This window comes from Agelaius tricolor, unplaced genomic scaffold (assembly GCF_023055355.1).
Source record: "Agelaius tricolor isolate 1412-34295 unplaced genomic scaffold, bAgeTri1.0.p SCAF_11, whole genome shotgun sequence".
NCBI classification, from domain to species: Eukaryota; Metazoa; Chordata; class Aves; order Passeriformes; family Icteridae; genus Agelaius; species Agelaius tricolor.
Window position 1 is genome coordinate 19371274 of NW_027269271.1, and position 18757 is coordinate 19390030.

The 18757-nt window shown below is 39.4% G+C and overlaps 2 protein-coding genes across 5 annotated transcripts in view; one reads left to right on the forward strand and one right to left on the reverse strand.

The window, feature by feature from the left end:
• The window catches only part of ZZZ3 (zinc finger ZZ-type containing 3), a 56083-nt gene extending 47563 nt beyond the window's left edge, over nt 1–8520 (forward strand). For all 3 annotated transcript variants that reach the window (XM_071436477.1, XM_071436479.1, XM_071436478.1), the window contains exons 10-13: nt 1101–1253; nt 4046–4180; nt 6715–6815; nt 7185–8520. In XM_071436477.1, coding sequence (XP_071292578.1) covers nt 1101–1253; nt 4046–4180; nt 6715–6815; nt 7185–7329 — 534 coding nt within the window. In that variant the 3' untranslated portion in view covers nt 7330–8520. The remainder of the gene's footprint in view (nt 1–1100; nt 1254–4045; nt 4181–6714; nt 6816–7184) is intronic.
• Nucleotides 8521–10279: 1759 nt separating this feature from the next.
• AK5 (adenylate kinase 5) overlaps nt 10280–18757 on the reverse strand; it is an 82483-nt gene continuing 74005 nt past the window's right edge. For both annotated transcript variants that reach the window (XM_071436480.1, XM_071436481.1), the window contains exon 14: nt 10280–11664. In XM_071436480.1, coding sequence (XP_071292581.1) covers nt 11557–11664 — 108 coding nt within the window. In that variant the 3' untranslated portion in view covers nt 10280–11556. The remainder of the gene's footprint in view (nt 11665–18757) is intronic.

Sequence of the window (18757 nt, forward strand, 5' to 3'; positions counted from 1 at the left end):
TACATCCCTCTTTAGAGATAAAGGCTTGTACTAGAATATTACAGGTTTGTAACTGATACAGGATACAGGAACCTTTTGGGGTAAAAGCTCTTGCTGAAAAAGGAGAAAGTACTAACTATTGCAAGTATTCCTTTTGTTTTAGCTGTATGAGCAGCTAGGCACTGTGTAAAACAATCCTCACTTTTATGATTGTTGGGAAAAACACTTTTCATGTTTACGTTTTTGATTCACACTGTAGGGTTTTTTTAGTCGAGGAATGTAAGTTTTGACATTAAATGTCAAACTGCTAGTCTGGAAAGCAGCTAAGTAAGGGGTTGAGTCAGTTTCATTCACCCCAAATTCTTCTTTTTGATATTTAATATTCTCCCACTGGGGAATAAGTAATAGGGGCAGAGTGCCTTTAAGTAACTTCTTTTAAAACTGGCATCATTCTACACCTTCAGACGGTATTAAAGTTGAAAGTTTCTAGATGTGCACTAATGGAGTAATGTATTCCATCTAATGTTTTTTATGTTCCTTTTTCTTGCAGTGGAAATGAAAACCTTTAGGGAGCAGTTTTTTCTAACTCTTAGAATCCTCTTTTTATTGCAATGAATTGCTTTATCCCTCCTGCACTAGGACAATAGGTCTAGACATGGGGTTTTTTTCTAAGGCACAAGTACAAGAAATTGATAAGTGCCAAGCATGGACCTTTTGTCTCTTGGACCTCTGCAAAATTACTTCCTTGCTTGGTCTCACACACTGTTGGAAGTTTTTTAATATTTTTGCTCTCTGGTCCTCAGTCTTCAAAACTGTAAGAGCCTTACTTTGTGTTTTACTCTTGCTGTCAGTCTCACCTGTTTCGGTGGTTGGGGTTTTATGGTAAGGGCTCTTTCTTTGCTGCATTTTTACCAAAGTACCACACTGTTTATTGGATTCCATTTGCTATGGGGGAAAAGAACTGCAGCTGTGATACAGAGATATAAATATAAGTAATTGGAAACATTATAGAATATTTCATGTGAAAGAACAAATTCCAGGCAAAGTTTTGTCAATGAGGATTATTTATTTAAATGATAGCCAAGGAATGTTTCTTAAAATATACCATTTTTTCACTGTAGTCATCAAGTAGACGGCAACATCCTTTAAATAAACATCTTTTCAAACCTTCAACTTTCATGACATCTCATGAACCTCCAGTTTATATGGATGAAGATGATGACAGATGCAGTTTTCACAGCCATATGGACACTGCAGCAGAAGAAGAAGTGTCGGTATGTCATTTAATCAGTCAGAGAATGTCTTGCTTGCTGTCATTTTGACCTTGTTTAGTGTTTAACAGATAAGGTATCTTCACCATAAAATATCATCAAGGAAGTTTTAAATTGTAATAAGATTCATGAGCCATTTTGAATTATAAATACATTATTACTGTAACAGCTTCTGACAGCAAAGAATTTAGACCAAATCAGGAGGGAAGTCTGTAAGTCATAAACAGTTTTGTCCTGTAATATCTCGAAGAAGTTCTAGTTGCATATTTTTAGTAAGTGATCTGGTATGAGAGAGGTTTGAAAATCATGTAGATGGTATAGTTGGGATTCTGGTTAAAGATGTGTTTTAGAAAGGTTACATAGAGTCCTGGTAAAATTCAAATGCTATTGGCGTCACTGGGTTTTTTTTATCTTCTACTGGCTGAATTAATTATGAATTTTGTAAAATCCACTTCAAAGTGTGAACTAACAGAGTGAATTGGCAATCAGCAAGCATATTTATGTATTCTTAGAGGCACATTCTAGTAGACATCCTAACCCAGTGAATTGCTGCATCATGGAGTGTACTACTTTCCTAATTTATCCCATGCAATAATACAACAGGAATTTAGACATATGTTGTTCCCATTTCCATACAGAATCGTAGAAGGACTATATCCTACTGCTTGGGAGCTGGGCAAGTTTCACAGCTGGTGTGAATCACTGTGGTTTTCCTGTTTTCCTTAGACTGAAGAACCTGACTAGTTAATTTTTTTTTGTTGTTGTTTTTGGTGAGCCTAGTGACATCTTGTGTGTGAAAACCTTGTTGCATAACACAAGTATTGAGGCCACCCACTATCAGTCCATTCATTTTCTTTAGTGACTTTTTTACCTGCACTGCATAGTATTCCTTACGTACTACATTTACTTATTTATTTCCTAGTCTTAAATCCCATCTGTGCTCATTTTCTGTGTTCTCTCTGCGATGGTCTTCCAGCTCTTCCACAGCCATTCCTGATAACTTTGCATATTCCAATAAGAATCTTAAAAGGCCTGGAAAGCAAAATGCGTGTTAGAAGAGATGCAATGCAACCTCTTTTTGAGCTAACATGCTTTTGTTCTGTATTGGTTTTAAATACATATTTTCTAATTGTTCTGAACAGTTTCCTGAAACATTTTGGTTTTACCATGGTGCCCTAACTCATAATTAATGTGGGCACCATAGCAGTGATAAGAGTGGTCGTGTGCCACGCAGTGACATTTTTTTAATTTGGCATAATCTTTTCTTCCTTCACTAGAGTAACATTTCCAGAGAGATCCAGTTCTGGCTTTCAGGAAGGTAGAAAGACACAGGGGAGCTCAGTTATCCAAAAGATCCCCACAATCAGTACAAAATAATAGCAATTTGGAAGCAAAAAGGGACTGTAAACTATATTCAAAATGAAGGCTTCTATTCTAGTGTTACAAGTCAGATCTCTTAGTGACAGTCGTTGTCTTTGTGTCATTTAGCAGAAGAAAAGCAGTGTAGCAGGAAAAAAAGGTTTTCTTTGATTTCACAGTGGAATTACCACATGCTTTTCCTGTGTAAAGACAAAAAGAATTGCCTGATTATTACCAGTCATAACTATTCCTGAAAAATTATGTTTTGGTATAAACGAGTTATTTTCAAGTGAAGACCCACTATTGCTAACAGAGTTCATTTACTTTTCAGTTATTATTTCTTAATTTTGTGAGTAGTCTATAATTATTCTAGAACACAGCTATTTACTATTCCAGAATGAATTGTCCACACAGGGAGCTATTAAAGCATACTTTATTCAGTAACCAGTTATTGTGTGATGGGCAGTTGTTCTCAGAAAAGCTTTTGAGATTTGCGTGGAAGGTGAATCTCTGTTTTATATTAAAGGAAATGTAGCTTATCACTGCACAACTGAATTGTGTCATTTAACCATAACTTTTTCTGATAGTTTGCAGCCTAGCCCTTTATATAGGCTCATAATTGCAATTAAATAATTGATAAAGCCTTTCAGAAATGTAGTAAAGCTTCTTTCCCTCACTTCCTTTAATAAACTTACTAAATAATACAGAATCTTCAATCTTCACAGATTCATAAAAAGAAATGGAAATTACACATGCAGGCTACATTAGAAGAATTTTAATCACTATCTTGTAGTTGTAGTTGTTCTCCCTACCTGAAGGTTTCTGTCAGTGTAGAATGTGAAAACTGCTCTTCATCAGTAAAGACTTGTCATCTTTGAAAACAGGTGACATCTACCAACTACAGCTGCTACAATAAAACCATTACTTGAAATGAGCATCTGAACTAGAATTAGAGCTTCTGTCCTTTCTTAGCAGATCCTCAACCTTTGTTGAAGGAAACAGTGTGAGAAAAAACAGAATTTGCATGTCTTTGAAAATGAGAGAAGCATTTGTTGTACCTCTCTGGCAAAGATGTCTGCACTGGCCTGCAGGGAGACAAACTGCTTCATAATTTATGAAAAAACAGCAGTCTGTTTTTATAAGCTCTTAAGAGACAGTAAAGGGATAAAGGGAGTTGGATAACTGTGAGTTCTACTCTTTCAGTCATGGCATGGTGCTTCTCATTGCATTTTATTCTTACCAGTAAAGGTGAGAAGTTAATACTGGATATGGCTGTTATGGTTTTAAGAATATTTTTCCAGTATGTTAGAGTAGTGCCATCAATTTCTTGAATACTATTAATCATACATAATGATTTATGGAACAAATTCATGTCTTACTAGCTACTGTATTCCTAAGTAAGAATATTTTTCTGTCTTTCTTTTTACCTTGAACAGGATGAAGAGAGTATTCCAGTAACATATCGAGAGTTACCCGAATACAAAGAACTGTTAGAGTTTAAAAAATTGAAGAAACAGAAACTCCAGCAGATGCATGCAGAAAGTGGGTTTGTGCAGCACGTGGGATTTAAGGTGAGTGCAAGAGATGTTCTTCTGTTGCTCAGTGGAATGCAGAAGTTTTCCAAGAGAATGTGGTTTGAATGTCCTGAAAAGATTTCATGGAATATAACAAGTTTGGCTCCTTGGTTCTTGTTCACTGAGTCTGTTTTCCCTCATTTTCTTTAAGAAAAACAGCCTACATAATTCAGTCTTTCTGGTAGCTCAGTTTTCACTGAATGCTGATGTTATATGGAAATTAATAAACATGCTGTCTTTTTCTCACCACATTATGAAAATACAGCTTGTATTAGAGCCTTGTTAAATCATAATAGAATTCCATTTGACACTACATTCTGTTTTGACAGTGATTATTAATGATAATTTTCTGATTATGAGTTTAGAGCAATTTTGCCTCCACCTGAGGCCAAAGAAGGGACAGAAATTTTGGATAAGAGTAATAGATTAAAAATTTTTTGTTTTGTAGCTACTTCACAATCTAATCAAGTGATAACTGACAGAAGTCGAAGCAAGGATATAAAACAATGTTTATGTAAAATTAAGAAAAAAACCAGTAAGGTAAACTGATGTGTTGTCTGAGCAACAACCATTAATAGGCAACATGAAAGAAAGGGCACTCTGGAAATCTTATTTTCTGGTTTGCAAGGGATTTTGTGTCTAACTGGTTACTGTAACTGTTGGAACAGGGTTTTTTCTTTAGTGTTATGGAGATGGATTTCTTTTCTAATACCCATTTACATAAGAATGCAAGGACAGTTCAAGGTTCATTTCAAATTGACTTTAAAATTAAGAGAGCCTCGTCAGTTGATACTGACAGATTTAAGTTATTAGACCACCAAGGTGCTTCTTTCTTATTTTTGTTGGATTTAGTTGGCATGGTATGTTTGGTGTTTCATTTTGTGGGGATTTTTTAAATAAGCATTTTCTTCCCCCCAAAATTTGAAGCTTTAATCAGTCAGACCAGACTTCAACAAACTTCTTTTTCTACATAAAATTATCCTGAGAAGTAAATTGACATTACACAGTGTCAAGCATTTAAAGTTTGAAAGTTTCTTTGCATTTGACTTTGATTGTATAATGCATTATAGTAAGCTGAGAAATCAGGTGATTATGGGCTGTTTTCCCTCAGGAAATTCAGTCTGTGGGCTGGACAGATCTCACCTAATAAGCAGCCATTGAGAGCAGTTTTGGTTCTGCAGAGCCTTTGGCCTCATTTACTACACATTATTCAACCTGTGCTTTGAATATTGAATTATTGAATCCCTTGTGGGCTTTTTATGGCTTTCACTGCTATAATATCCAAGCAATTTGCAAATACTTCTTTTCTTCATTAAAAAATGAAAGGCACAGTATTATTTCTGTTTCACAGGGCAGAGGGGAGCTGGAGCATAAAAACTGAGGTCAAGGCTTTCCACTGTCTCGGTTCTCAACTTGAGATAACTGGAGCCAATTTTTCAGTTCTAGCATTGTTCTGAACTTGGTATTTTCAAAGAACAGCTCTTGGTGTGCTCAGTCCCTCCTCATTCCAGCCCTCACACTGGAAAAGCATCTGTGGACAGAGGGGGTGCAGCTGTGGCAGGGCTTGTGTGAGGTGTTGGTAACCCTGAGTGCCTCGGTGGTGGCAGGAGCAGCTGCTGTGCCCCACTGGGTTCCACAAGTGCTGAGACAGCAGTTCAGGTTCTGATGGATGGACAGAGGATGAGCTATGGGAGCACAGACTTGTTTCCCACATTCTCTTTTCCTTTTCAGTCCTGTCTCTGCAGCACTCTTCATAGTTCAGGTTTTTTAAAAGCTCTCCTTGCCTACAAGTACCATTTTCCCAGTTTCTTTTTTTTTGATCAAATACTTTTGCCCCTTTTCTGTACCACTGTGAATTTTTCATCTAGTCTTTCATGTTTTGTTTTATCTTTGATTTTTTTCTCTTCATGCCACACTCTTGCACTTGGGATTAGTTCTTGTCGCCTTGCTCAGTTTTAGTTCCAGACCTCTGTTTCCTTCTCTGAACATGTTATTCCCCTTCCTTCCTGGCCATCTGGCTTTTAGTTCCAGCCCACCCATGATGTGTTACTACATTTCCTGAGTTGGAAAGGGCATCAGTGTGCCCTGATCCACAGCCCTAGCAGCCCAACAAGCTCTGCTGGTCTGGTCTTACTGCTTCCCTCTGCCATGGAAGGGCAGACATTCCATGTAGCTGGGCCTGTGTGAAACATCCCGTCCTTGTGCTGTGTCACAGCAGCTCTTGGAGCCACCTGAGGATGAGAGTGTCTGCAGGCAGGGCTGGGCTGCTTTGCTCACACAGGGTGGTGCCAAGGTGGAGCACTGGGGGAGTGGGAAGCAAGGCAAAAGCTCGATGGATCCTCAGGGCTCTGGAGGGCCTCTCCTGGAGAATGAGGATTCTTTATGCACGTGGTGAGGAGAATTCAGCTGTGGGGCTGGCAGTAGCCCAGGGACACACAGAGATTGCCATGGGGTGAGTTGGTGTGCACTGGTAGCATGGCAGTGCCTCCCTCAGCTGCTGCTTTCTCAGTGCCCTTCCCTCTGCTCCACAGTGCGATAACTGCGGGATTGAACCCATCCAGGGCGTTCGGTGGCACTGCCAAGACTGCCCTCAAGAAATGTCCTTGGATTTCTGTGATTCCTGTTCTGACTGGTAAGCAGCCTGTGCTTCTACTTGCTATTTGTCATTACATTGAATCTCTCTGCTGCAGAATTGCTATGTAGGCTGGAAATCCTTGCTCCAGCACGGGACACTTACCCTGTGTTGAATAAAGTGGAAGATAATTTAGCATCTCTTTGTGGGAGATACATTTTGTAAGCAGATTCTGGATGTATAATTTAATTTTCTTTAATACAGTGGACAAATAGGTTTGGTACAGTTAAATAGAGGGGGGAATTAGACTTTATGAATGAACTGCTATCCAGTTTGGTTTGAATCTGTTCATATGATCACTGTTTCTGAAAGTTAAATATAAGGAAAGTATTTGACTTTTAAACTGTTATCTTTTTCTTTCCCTTGCAGTCTGCATGAAACAGAGATTCATAAGGAAGATCACCAGTTAGAACCTATTTACAGAGCAGAGACATTTTTAGACAGAGACTACTGCATGTCCCAGGGCACCAGTTACAATTATCTTGACCCAAACTACTTTCCAGCAAATAGATGACATGGGAAGCAGATCTACCAACTTGGGTTTACTATCCTCTTTGAAAAATAACAATGGCACCATTGTTAATTCTGTGCACATTTTGGAAAGACTCTGCTTTCCCTGAAATGTCACTCACAGCATGACAGCTTCCTGGGTGTACTTGTCAAACTACAGCTTTGAGCTGTCATGGTTCTAGATCACTGAACAGCAGCTGAACATTCCTAGTGTGCAGAAGGTTTCACTGGGAGACTTTTCTTTCACCACATTAGTCACTTTTAGGTGGTGAATCTAAACAAAAGAAACACATACAAAAGGGTGAGCCAGAAATGAGAGCACACATTAAAGATAGAGTAAATTCCAAAGGCTTTGAAGAGCTTGGTTATAATGAGATCCAGAGGAGATGAAGTATTTATATAAAAACAGTTTAGTAGCTTGCAGTTTTGTTGTGAAATAGTTTTCAGCACAGTAACTGACTTCTTTAGGCAAGGTTTTAACCAATGACAGTGTTTGCTTCTAGGCTGTACTCTAAAAATACTCACTGTCTCAGCAATGGTTGGCTACGGGCCTTTATTAAATCGGAGCTGCTTAATCATGTTGACCTTCAATTTTTTAAATTTTTTTTTTTTAAAACCACAATGAACTCTATTTACCAACAGTGAAGCACTACAGGGGGCAACTGTGGCATTGCTTCCTTAACCAGCTCATGGTGTGTGAATGTTATAAAATTGTCACTCAGATATATTTTTTAAATGTAATGTTATATAAGATGATCATGTGATGTGTACAAAATATGGTGAAAAGTGCCAGTGCTAGTAACTGTGTAAAGTCTCTAATACTCAACATTTACTCCTTTAAAATAAAATACACAGCCTTCTGCCTCTGTATTTGGAGTTGTTAGTGCAACTCATCAAAGAAAACTGCCTAATATAAATCATATATATGGTAATAATTTTTCCTCTTTTGTAGTCTGCACAAGATCCATGAAAGATTGTATTTTTATTACTATTTAAACAGTGATTAAATTTAGCCTGAGCAGTGAGCAAGGGTTCACATGCATTCTTTTATACTGCTGGATTTTGTTGTGCATCATTTAAAACATTTTGTATGTTTCTTCTTATCTGTGTATACAGTATGTTCTTAAATAATGTTCAATTGTCAGGAGAACTGTGAGAAATAAACTATGTGGATACAGTCTGTTTATATATAGAATGCTTGCTGTGACTTCCTTTCTGTGTAGTTCTGACTCTTTAATCAGGATGGAAAGTTTGGACAGGACATTTGGATCGGGCCCCCAGCGCCGCCTGTGCCGCTCCCGCCCGGGGCTCGGCCCGCTCCGGCCCGGCAGGATTAGCATTCCAGTTCTCTCCTCCTCACTCACAGACTTCTTTGTCAGACCACAGAAAATCCAGATTTTAGTAGCCTTGGTACAGTGTATACCATTGTCTGAGAAGCTTTGTAATTATTGTGACATATTTTACTTAATATATTTTTTATTGAAATGTATAGCTTGTGATTCAGAAACACTTGATTATTTTATAACTGTAATAGACTTCCAGTTGCTTTGAAGCTAGAATACTCAGAGCAATTAGCTAGAAAACAAACTAATTTGACTTCAAAAGATGGCAATAGGAAGGATAATTGGCTGGCTGCACCTAGTAACTTTAATTATAAATTGGTCAGTATTTTTGCAATAACTTTAGGTGTAGCTATTTTTTGCTTCAGAAGAAAGAATGTAGGCATTTAATCTATTTAGAAAGTAATACAGTACAGTTACTAAAACACTGAGCAAGTATCATATTGTAAGCATATCTCACGTATCTCATATACTTAGATAAATTTAATAAACCTTAAAAAAACACAACACAAAACTCACGTGATGTATTTTAATTGGAAAAGATACTGCTCTGAGAGGCTTTCTAAGGCCATGAAAATATGCTTTCCACATCATTCATGGTCTTTATAGGAAACTAGAGTTGGTGAAGGTATATTATCAGGAAGAGGATCTGTGGTAACATTAATTTTCTGTTTATATCCTGAAAAAATTATGGGAATAAAATAAGAAAAGTAAATTAGAGAAAATATTCAGTCATCAGTTTAGGATAGCTTGGAAAGAACAAAAGATCTTGGTATCCTTGGAACAAGGTTGGAAGCCAAAGGATAATTTCAAGTCTGAATCACTCAAGAGTGTCTTGGATAAGTCCTATTTTATTGAATATGTATAAATATTAATGTTTCCCTATGCATGCATATGCAGCTATTGTTCCTGCATACATTATGAACGTATGCAAATAGGTATCTAATGCACATAACACCAAATCAAGCATGGGATTTTTTTGGTTTTTTACACAGAAAAGACAGAAGAAGCAGAAAGAAAAATTAAACTGAAAGTGTATGGTTAATAATTTTTGTAATTTGATTTAAAAAACCCCAACAAAATAGCAGCTGATTGTTGCCTTTGTTCCCATCCTGCACAAGTGTGAGACTCCCACACTTTATAACTTCTACTGTAATTAAATATCATAGAAAATACTCCAGAAAACCTACCCAGATGAATTTGCAACTTTGTGGTAACTGCAGAGTATTCTTTTAAAAAGAAGCAGCAGCAGCTGCTGGTGCCCAGGGCTGGTGTGGTACTGCAGGCGCTGCTGCTGCTGCTCAATGGCACTGGCTGGAGCTGGAGAAGCACTTCTAGAGCACCAGAGGTAAAATGTAGGCTATAGAAGGACCCAGGAAAGAAGGAACATCCATGATGTGAAGGATAAGAACATACGTAAAACAGACCCTAAAAAATAATTGAATTAGCATCTACAGGGCAAATGCTAAGGAAGAAAAGGAAACAGAAGAATCTGCCCTGGTTGGAAAAAGGACATACTCTGTAAGCATGCTGATTTGAGCTATATTTTCAAGTCATGTACTGTGCTTTGAAAAGGATTAAACCCACATATACTGTAACAGAAATCATTACTCCTCATTTTTGTACATGTTTTATTTGTATTATGTCTTCATTACAAGAAAGGTAACTTTAAAAATGCAAATCTGCATAAAGTACACCTTTGACAGTACAAGCAATCATGCAACCCACTTTCACTGTAAATTCATCCAGTAGTTCCAGTAAGAGGATGCAGTTACTTTACAGCAATGTCAAACAAGGTTTTATTTAGCTGTCAGTATTACCAAAGAAACTCCACAATATTTTAGTTAACCTAACAGAAATACAATAGCACTTTTACAGACTTTTTTGCAGATTACAGATAAATGGCTTACTAAAGGTGCAAGCAATATGAATCAAATAATCCCTGACATTTTCCTATTTTTTTGGTTTCCCACCCCACCACACCTTCCCAAGCTTTGGCAATGCCAGTACAAGACAACAGACGATGATCTGAATTTTGCATTTGAAATACTTCCAAAGTGAAATTTAGAGATGACATGAGATGTTCTGGCTCATAACCAACTTTACATATGGACTTTAATAGCTATAGCACAAGTGCTGTCAATATGGATCATTACTGGATTGCACATTTAACTATACAATACAATAATCATTCTCAGCTCACAAAACTGGGAAATCAGTTACAAAATCATAACATTCCCAGCAGAAGACAAGACTGTCTCAAAAATGGTGTCTGCTTCCCAATAATGGGTTGACAGACTTCCACAACATTCAGCTGTATCTTCAGTGAATTTTTCTCCTTGCAACAGTGTTCTGGGGATGTGTGAAAAGGTTATTTTAACTTGTAGCTTGAGTAATTCCAGCTCTCTTAGAGCTACATGTTACAGAGAACAGGTTTCAGGCACTAAAGCCCAAGAAGAAGCTAAGTGACACCCCAAAAATGAATACTGTTAATAAAAAGAAAATAATAATCAATGGGGAACTTGTGTGCAATAGCCCTACTGTCAGTCTGCTGGACAGTGGCTGGGGTGGGTGGGGAGCTCCCTGCTAGCCAGGCACTGCCCCCTTTCCCATGGCATGTGTGTGACCATGAAACACAAAACCAGAGCTGCTGCTCACCTTGCTGCTTTTAACCCATGAAGAGCAAACACCCAAGAAAACAAAATACAGTTCTCAGAGTGGGGTTAGCATACACACCACTTTCTGTTGGGTGTACTTCCAGAACTAAGATTTCATCTAGAGTAATGCCACGTGCACAAATTTCAGATACCTCTCAAGGAAGCAGCTCTGCTTTGACCAGCAAATCATGGCTGTGGGGTGCACGTGGGCAAGGCTGGGCACCTTACACACCATTACTGCATTTCTGGTGAAAAAAATGCCGCCTCTTCCTTTTTCAGAAAAGAGTCAATTGTCTTGCAGATTTCCAGGAAAACATCCTCCTGTGTTCCTTCTGCATCAACCTGTGAAGCACAAAAAAACCCAGTTTTGATTAGGTTACAAAGAATTATCTCAGAATCTAAACACTGCAACAAAAAACTGGTCTAATATAAAATGAAAGTTGTTCTGCTTCATGGTAGAGGCATTCTAATGTAGAGGAGCAGCTTAATAAAGCAGATTACTCATTTTGTTTCCACAGGTTTCTGTAAGAAGGTTCTGCAGGCTCGGTTGTCTGTAGCAAAGTACATCAGTCAAGTGAGAGAGCTTTAAGTACCCATGTTTTAAAGTGAAGTTACACCTTTGATGCAGATCAGATGCCAAGGGCTCTTTGCCCATCACTCCAACCTGGCAAGGTCCTTCTGAAGGGCTGCACAGCACTCTGGGTTTTGGCCACTCCACAGTAATTTAGCAAATCAATGTATTCCAGTGCATTTGTATTTGGAAACTTGGTGAGCTGGTTCTGGTTTTATGACATCCTTTGCCCCTATCTTTTATAAGAGCACTGCTTTTGGGTAAAGAACTCAAATTTCATTGAAGCAATTTTTTTCTTGAACATCCCAAAGATTCAGTTTTCTGACCAAGCTATTTTTCATTATCGTACTTCACAAAAACAAGATGAATTTACACTCCTGAGCTGAAGATGAGAGAGCTGCATTTCAGCAGAGAGGAATGGCACTTGCAGCCAGTAATACTTGTCTGTGTTCCCTGGAAAACATGAGGCAGAACTGAGCTGTTCTGAGCAAGGAGTTTCATGTCCATCCCATGCTGTGCCACCTGAGGAGGGAGAGCTGTCTTCAGCCCTCACAGCAGTGACAGAAGCAGCTTTCACACTGGCTGTGTACTCCACACAGATGCTTCTGCTGATTATTCCTTTCCTCAAATGCCTTCTGAGATATTTGGTCTTTACACAAAAGCAAGATTCTTCTGTGCTTCTCCATGCTTAGTCCTTTCATGTATGCATGACATGAAGTTTGCACAAGATTAAAGAGATCCATGACAACTTTGTGAAAGGACCTTTTTCTGAACTGCCACATTTTCATCTCCAAGTTGCTGACTAGAAAGCCAGACAATTGTAGTGTTTGAAGGGGACATCCCTGCCTATAATACTTTCTGCCATCTCTGGTCTGCAGGAGAATTAAGGGAGTTTCATGTTCAAATAAATGTATTTTTAAATAGGCCAAGAAATTCTGCTCAGATATGAAGTTGTCTTGCAGCCAGCTCCTGTACAGCTGACTGCAGTCCATGTACATGGAAGTCCCTTGGTGCTGAGTCTTGTGTGGGAGTCAGCAGCTGCTCCTTGCAGAGCTCCAGCAGGGACTGCAGCCACTCTCCAAGCTTGGCTTTCACTCTTGGTGGCACCTGCAGATGCTGAGAAGTTTGGTCCCTGTGGGAAGTGCTGGCACATCTCATCAGCAGAGCTCCAGCACTGGGTACCCAGCCAGGCCAGCCTTTAGGAGCCCTGCCTGGCTGGGCCTGTCCCCTGGGGCTGCTGCAGGGTGTGCGACTGTGTGAGCTGAGCTGTGCTCAGTGCCCTGGCCGGCTCCCAGGCTGCCTCCCTTGGCCCCTCACTGCCCTTCATGCTGCTGCTGCTGCTGCTGCATGTCTTTCAGAAGTGTTTAGAAGTGGGGGGTACTTACTAGCAGCAAAGAGAAAATGGGGGTGATGAACCATTCTGAACCAAATGTCTGCCTTCTCCAGTTAAAACAAAACCAGCAACTCCCTTCTCAGCTGCTATAAAACACCTTGTTTGGCCTGTCTCAATTGCCAAGACAACTATTTTCATATGGCTATCCCACAGGAAATATACTACATGCAGGGTGAAAGCCACAGCCATTTCAAAGCTCTCATCTTAATATGTATTATTATTATTGTTATTATCTTTTTACTTCATAAATACTTCTGCACTGTCTAACTGATCTAATCTTACCAGCACAATGATTGCCACTGGCTTTTTGGTGACCTCTTTAGAACTGGGACTGCTCCTCAGGTCTAGATCTAGGGAGTTGTGATGAAGAATTAGTTCTGTAAGCATGGAAACGTCACCCTTTATGATGGGCTGGAATGCTGACTTCCTAACAGCACAATAAAATATGGATGGGCCTGACTAATGACAGCCCCAGTGCTTCCCATGCTGGCCTCCTAAATAACAAAGGCCCAATTCATAAAACTAACTAAACATTGTGGCACAAAACTAACTTAATGTGCCAATAATTCACATCTAGTACTACAGTAATTCAACAATTCTCAGCGGCTCCAGAGAAAAAACTGTGTATTTCTCTTCCTCAGATTCTAACAAACCTCATAAATTAGGCCTGTTTTCAAGGCTATTTAAGGCTGACTTCTCATAAAACAAGATCCCTATACAGTTTTCCACAGTTTTGAAATCCAGCTATGGCTTTTGGTAACTTCAAATACAGAGAAATTTAATGAGCTCATATGAAAAACTACAGGAGTAACCATCCCTATGGTACAATATTGCTCCTTTTGTCATTAAAATCAACCAATTTAAGTTTTCTGTCAACAAATCTACCTTTGTTGTAGGTTTTGAAATTTAGAGCTCTAAACATATCCTGCCACTGAGGAGAACCTGACTGTCTGTAGAGAGGATGGCTGAGGACAGACTCTGGAATGAGCTCAGTAGTTAGAAACCTCTTACTGAAGGTCAGTCAAGCTCAGCTGTGTTGTCACTAACATTTATGTCTTTGTCACTAGAGTGTGTTAGAAAATCTCTGAGACTGTGCAGCACCTGGTTCTCACAGCAATGGATCAAGCTGTGAAAAATACACTGAAGCACACTGCCCTGAGACCTGTTCATATCAGGCATGCATTTTCTGTTGTTTTATCCATGATCTCCGCTAATGCTTCTGATGGATCTTTCTAGATCAGTTTCTCATCTAATGGGCCACAAAGCACCAAGGGGGGAATAGAGAATCACTTGTTCCTTTGTTCCCCACATCCTTATCTATGAGGGTTAATGGGTCTCAGAACCTTTCAAAAGATGGAAATAAACCACATAACTGCTCTCACTATTACCATTGATTACCCCTCCTGGAAAGGGGGAGGTCGCCCCTCCCCACACACGCTCAGAAAAACGGGGAGAGGGTGGAGGGTCACATGTTCTATGATAATGGTTATGGAAAATGTGACTGCAAGTGATTTTAGAAAGAAATAGTAGAACAGCACTGAGAAAAAAAATAATGAAAGGAAATAAGCACAGAAAAAACTAACTCCTGTTGGATTTTGTAGGCTAAGCTTTTGTAGCATGTTATCTGAAAGAGTCAAAGTTTTTGGGCACCCTTAAACCTCTGCTCTGCCCTGCTTGGCTTATTTGTTATAATTATGCCCTTTTCCTCAGACTTTGAATAGGAAATTTGTATGTAAGGCACCTACCAGGTGTCTTAGGTAGGATCAGGGCTGTCTTGCTTGAGTACCAAGGCATTGCTCTTCTCTTTTACTTACTACCCTCCTACATACTGTCACATCAAAAAAGCTTTAAAGGATGAGTCAGATATTAAAAACAATCTTTTCCCCCCTCCTTTTCTTCTCAGTTGAGAGAGAGCCATATATTCAAAGGGATTTACATTTTGCCATGTCAAAACACAAGTAGATGTCTACTAAATTTTCTGATGCACTTTTCTGTCCAGGTGCCTTGGAACTCACTGAGAAATAGATTTAAAACCAACAGTGTCTACCTGCTTACTGCTACTATAATGCATTTAGTTTCATTTCATTTAATGCCATTTATCTGAAGCACCTAATCCCCACAGAAGCAGGCAGCTTGCAGGCAGTGTTTTAGAGAGCAGTGCTTTCAGCCCTTGCATCTCCAGTACAAGGTCTTTCATGAAAAGCAGCTACTTGCAGCTCCTTAGGTGGGTGTTCTGGAACTGACTACAAAAGAAATTATGGGATATTAAATCCCCAAAACATGAATTAAAAAAAAATTGAAAAATTTCTAACGTGTTAGTCTCAACTACTTTACCTTCCAGAACACAATTTAGAAACTGAATGCCTCAGCAGAAAAGTGAGAACACTGTTGCCTTTGCCCTTCATTCTTCAGTCAGTTCATCTTCCCTTGTAAATATGTACACAGTTCTTCATCTCAGCAGGGTGCTGGAAGGATTGCTGTTCTTTATTCCTGTCAGGTTTACAGGTGTTTCATCTGCACCCACAGCCTTTACCCTCTGTCCATGCATGCCTCAAGCCTCCACTGCTGAGCAGAAACACAAAGAGGGAATCTTGGCTAAAAGGAAATTTCCAACACAATTCCGATATTTTGTCAGCTTCACCAGGTCACTGTTCTTGTTCAGAGGTCAGCAGAATGGAAAAATGTTCCAGTTCCAGATATCATATCATATTAGTTATGAATGCACCTATGCACAATCACTCCAGGTTGGGGAAAGTCATAAAATCCTGGAGGATTGAAGTGGGAATGCTGTTACAACCAAATACCTTTGTCTCTTCTGTAAAGCAGGGAGAGAATTCCCAATGAGTGCAGAGCAAGCCAGGTCAGAGCTGAGTTTTTCTGTCTGCACTGTGTTTGTCAGACTCCATCCAACCATGCCTTAAAGCCTGTTCCAAATGGAGTAAAGCATTTCTTACTCTGTGTTCCAGTGCACAGAGTAAGAAAGCTCCTCTGACACTGGACTCTCACCACACCTTGATGTGGTGTGACAAATCAGTTCCTCCTCTGCTGAGTGCACAGCCAACATCTAATTCCCACACCAGACCTTTTGCTGGCCTTCTGCCCAGGACTGAATTTTACATTTGCATATTTAATCAGCCTCTTTCAGGACTGAAAACCTTTGGAGTGGATAGGAGAAGTTAAATACATCCCACTGCTGTCATGTGCCGTTCCCAGTCAGTGGGAAATTTTGTCCAGTCCTAAATTCAGATTTTAAACTGGAGATATTAAATTACACCAATATGCCAACCCCATTTTCTTGTTACACAAGTCTATTTCTGATTTTCTTTTCTGTGGCCACGTGGAGCTGGATGCTACAGTCAAGCCCTATAAAACATGATCACTTACACAATTAATACCTAGAATTTAGTGGTCCTTAGCCACATGCTGCAGTAAGCTGGCTAGAAAAGGTTAATGCCAAATCTTTGTGGAAGTTAGCAGGATTTAGACTCCAATATTCCTCTAGAATCTCAACACCCACTCCTCTGCATGCTTAAGAAAGTGCATTGCTGCACTCCCAAGGGACATAAAGCTCACGTGGGCCTTTCACTGAAGAGCTGCTTCTGTTGAAAAACCAAACCTAGGCAGGAATCAAAGACTCTTTAAGACTCTTCTTCTCTTCCTCTCTTAAACAGCTTCTCTTCAGATGCTTTGGCCATTGCTTATCCTGGGATCACAGACTGATCTAGGTCACCAAATAGCACCTTCATGAAGGCATTGCTTCCCTGAAGCTCTTGGATCCCACCAGCTTTGCCTAAGGAAAAGAGTACACTAGCCTCTGATCTGTAGTTACAGGGAGGTCCATGGGTGATTTAAAATAAATCCAGGAATGCAGATGAGAATTTATTTTAAGGGGTCTTCAAATCAGCACGGGTAAATTAACTGGTGACTTTGTCTGAAATGGATAGGAAACACACACAGTTCTCTCAGGAAACAGAGTTATAGAGGCAGCAGCATCTCCATGGCAGCACAAACATCTTCAGCCAGCTTTGGTCAGTGTTGGAGAGTGATAAACCCACTTAGGAATGAACAAATCCCCAGCACTGAAAATATGTGATGTTTTAATTAAAATGGGAAAGAAAAATATTAAACATGTTCGACTGCCTCTAGGTAAGGTCGCAGTCTTCTGCGTGCATGATATTACAAATTTAAAAAAAACAAACAAAGACTATTTTAGCCTAGCCTGCACCAAAAAAAAAAAAACAAACACAACAGGTAGTCAGAAGTTACATTTGATATATTTGATCAGAAGTTATTATTGTCAGTTTTTCTTCTTTCCACCTGAATTTCCTTTCATCATTCAGAGAACACCCAGTGGCTGCTAATGTCAATGCTTGGCTGGGTGTAAAATCTGTTTCTATAAATAAGAAACTAACCCCGTTCTTGGGGAATTGCAAACTTCCCCGTGACACTCTGCTTTCTTCAACATATGTAGCTTAAATGTATTCACCACTAAAATAGTTTTAAAAGACATTTCCCACAATAATGTTTATAAAGCTGATTTCACAGAGCATTCATACTCAATGGTTCCACCTGGAAGATGGATATATGGTAAGCACCACATTCACCAGAAGCAAGTTCAGACAATGTACAGACACTGTAAGAAAAGTAGTGTAGACTCAGCAAAGCACAGGTATTTTCTAACATGCAAACACACAATGTCAGCTTCCCCAAAACTAATGGTACAAGTACAAATCACATATCCCCAGCTGTGACCCACAGATTTGGCAGGTTCCTTGAGGAGCTAATGAGCTGCCAACTTTCAAGAAAGGACTGCATGTTTTGCCATTTTGTAGGGGAAAGACCAGGAACTTACAGCAGAAGCATTAAGGAAGGGCAAAGAAAGTGCACATCATGTGAAATGAGGCAGACCATGACTGCAAAATCTGTGTGAAAGTATTAAGTGCAGTTTCACTCTCTTTGGGGCTGTCACTTCCCTGATGCTTCAAAAAGGGAAACACTGTGATAGGCACAGCTCCCTGGAATAGGATAGTGAGACAAAGAGCTCTGTTTTCCTTGGCATTGTGCTGTGTTGGTGTATTGTGTATTGTACTGAATTCTTAGCACATCCTTGCAATTTTGGCAAGATAGCTTCTCAGAGAAAAAACAAATAAACCACATAATCCTTTGTAAGCCTAAAGATTAAAAGTAAGCAGGACCTTTTTTCTGACACTTGGCTTTGTCTTATGTGCACTTACTGTTGGGGTAAGGAAAGGCCACAAATCAGAACTCTTCCTTTGAGTATCATTTTTCTCAGCATTGTGTCATTTACCCCGTCCTCAGGTCAGGATATTGGTGCATAAATTAGCTGCACATTCCTCTTTTAGGAACTTTGCAAAGGAGAAAAGTTTGGGGCAGGTGATTTTCATGTTTGCTACAGCCCTTAGAAAAAATAGATCCCATAATATTTCCAGAAATTGTTATTGGATTCTTTC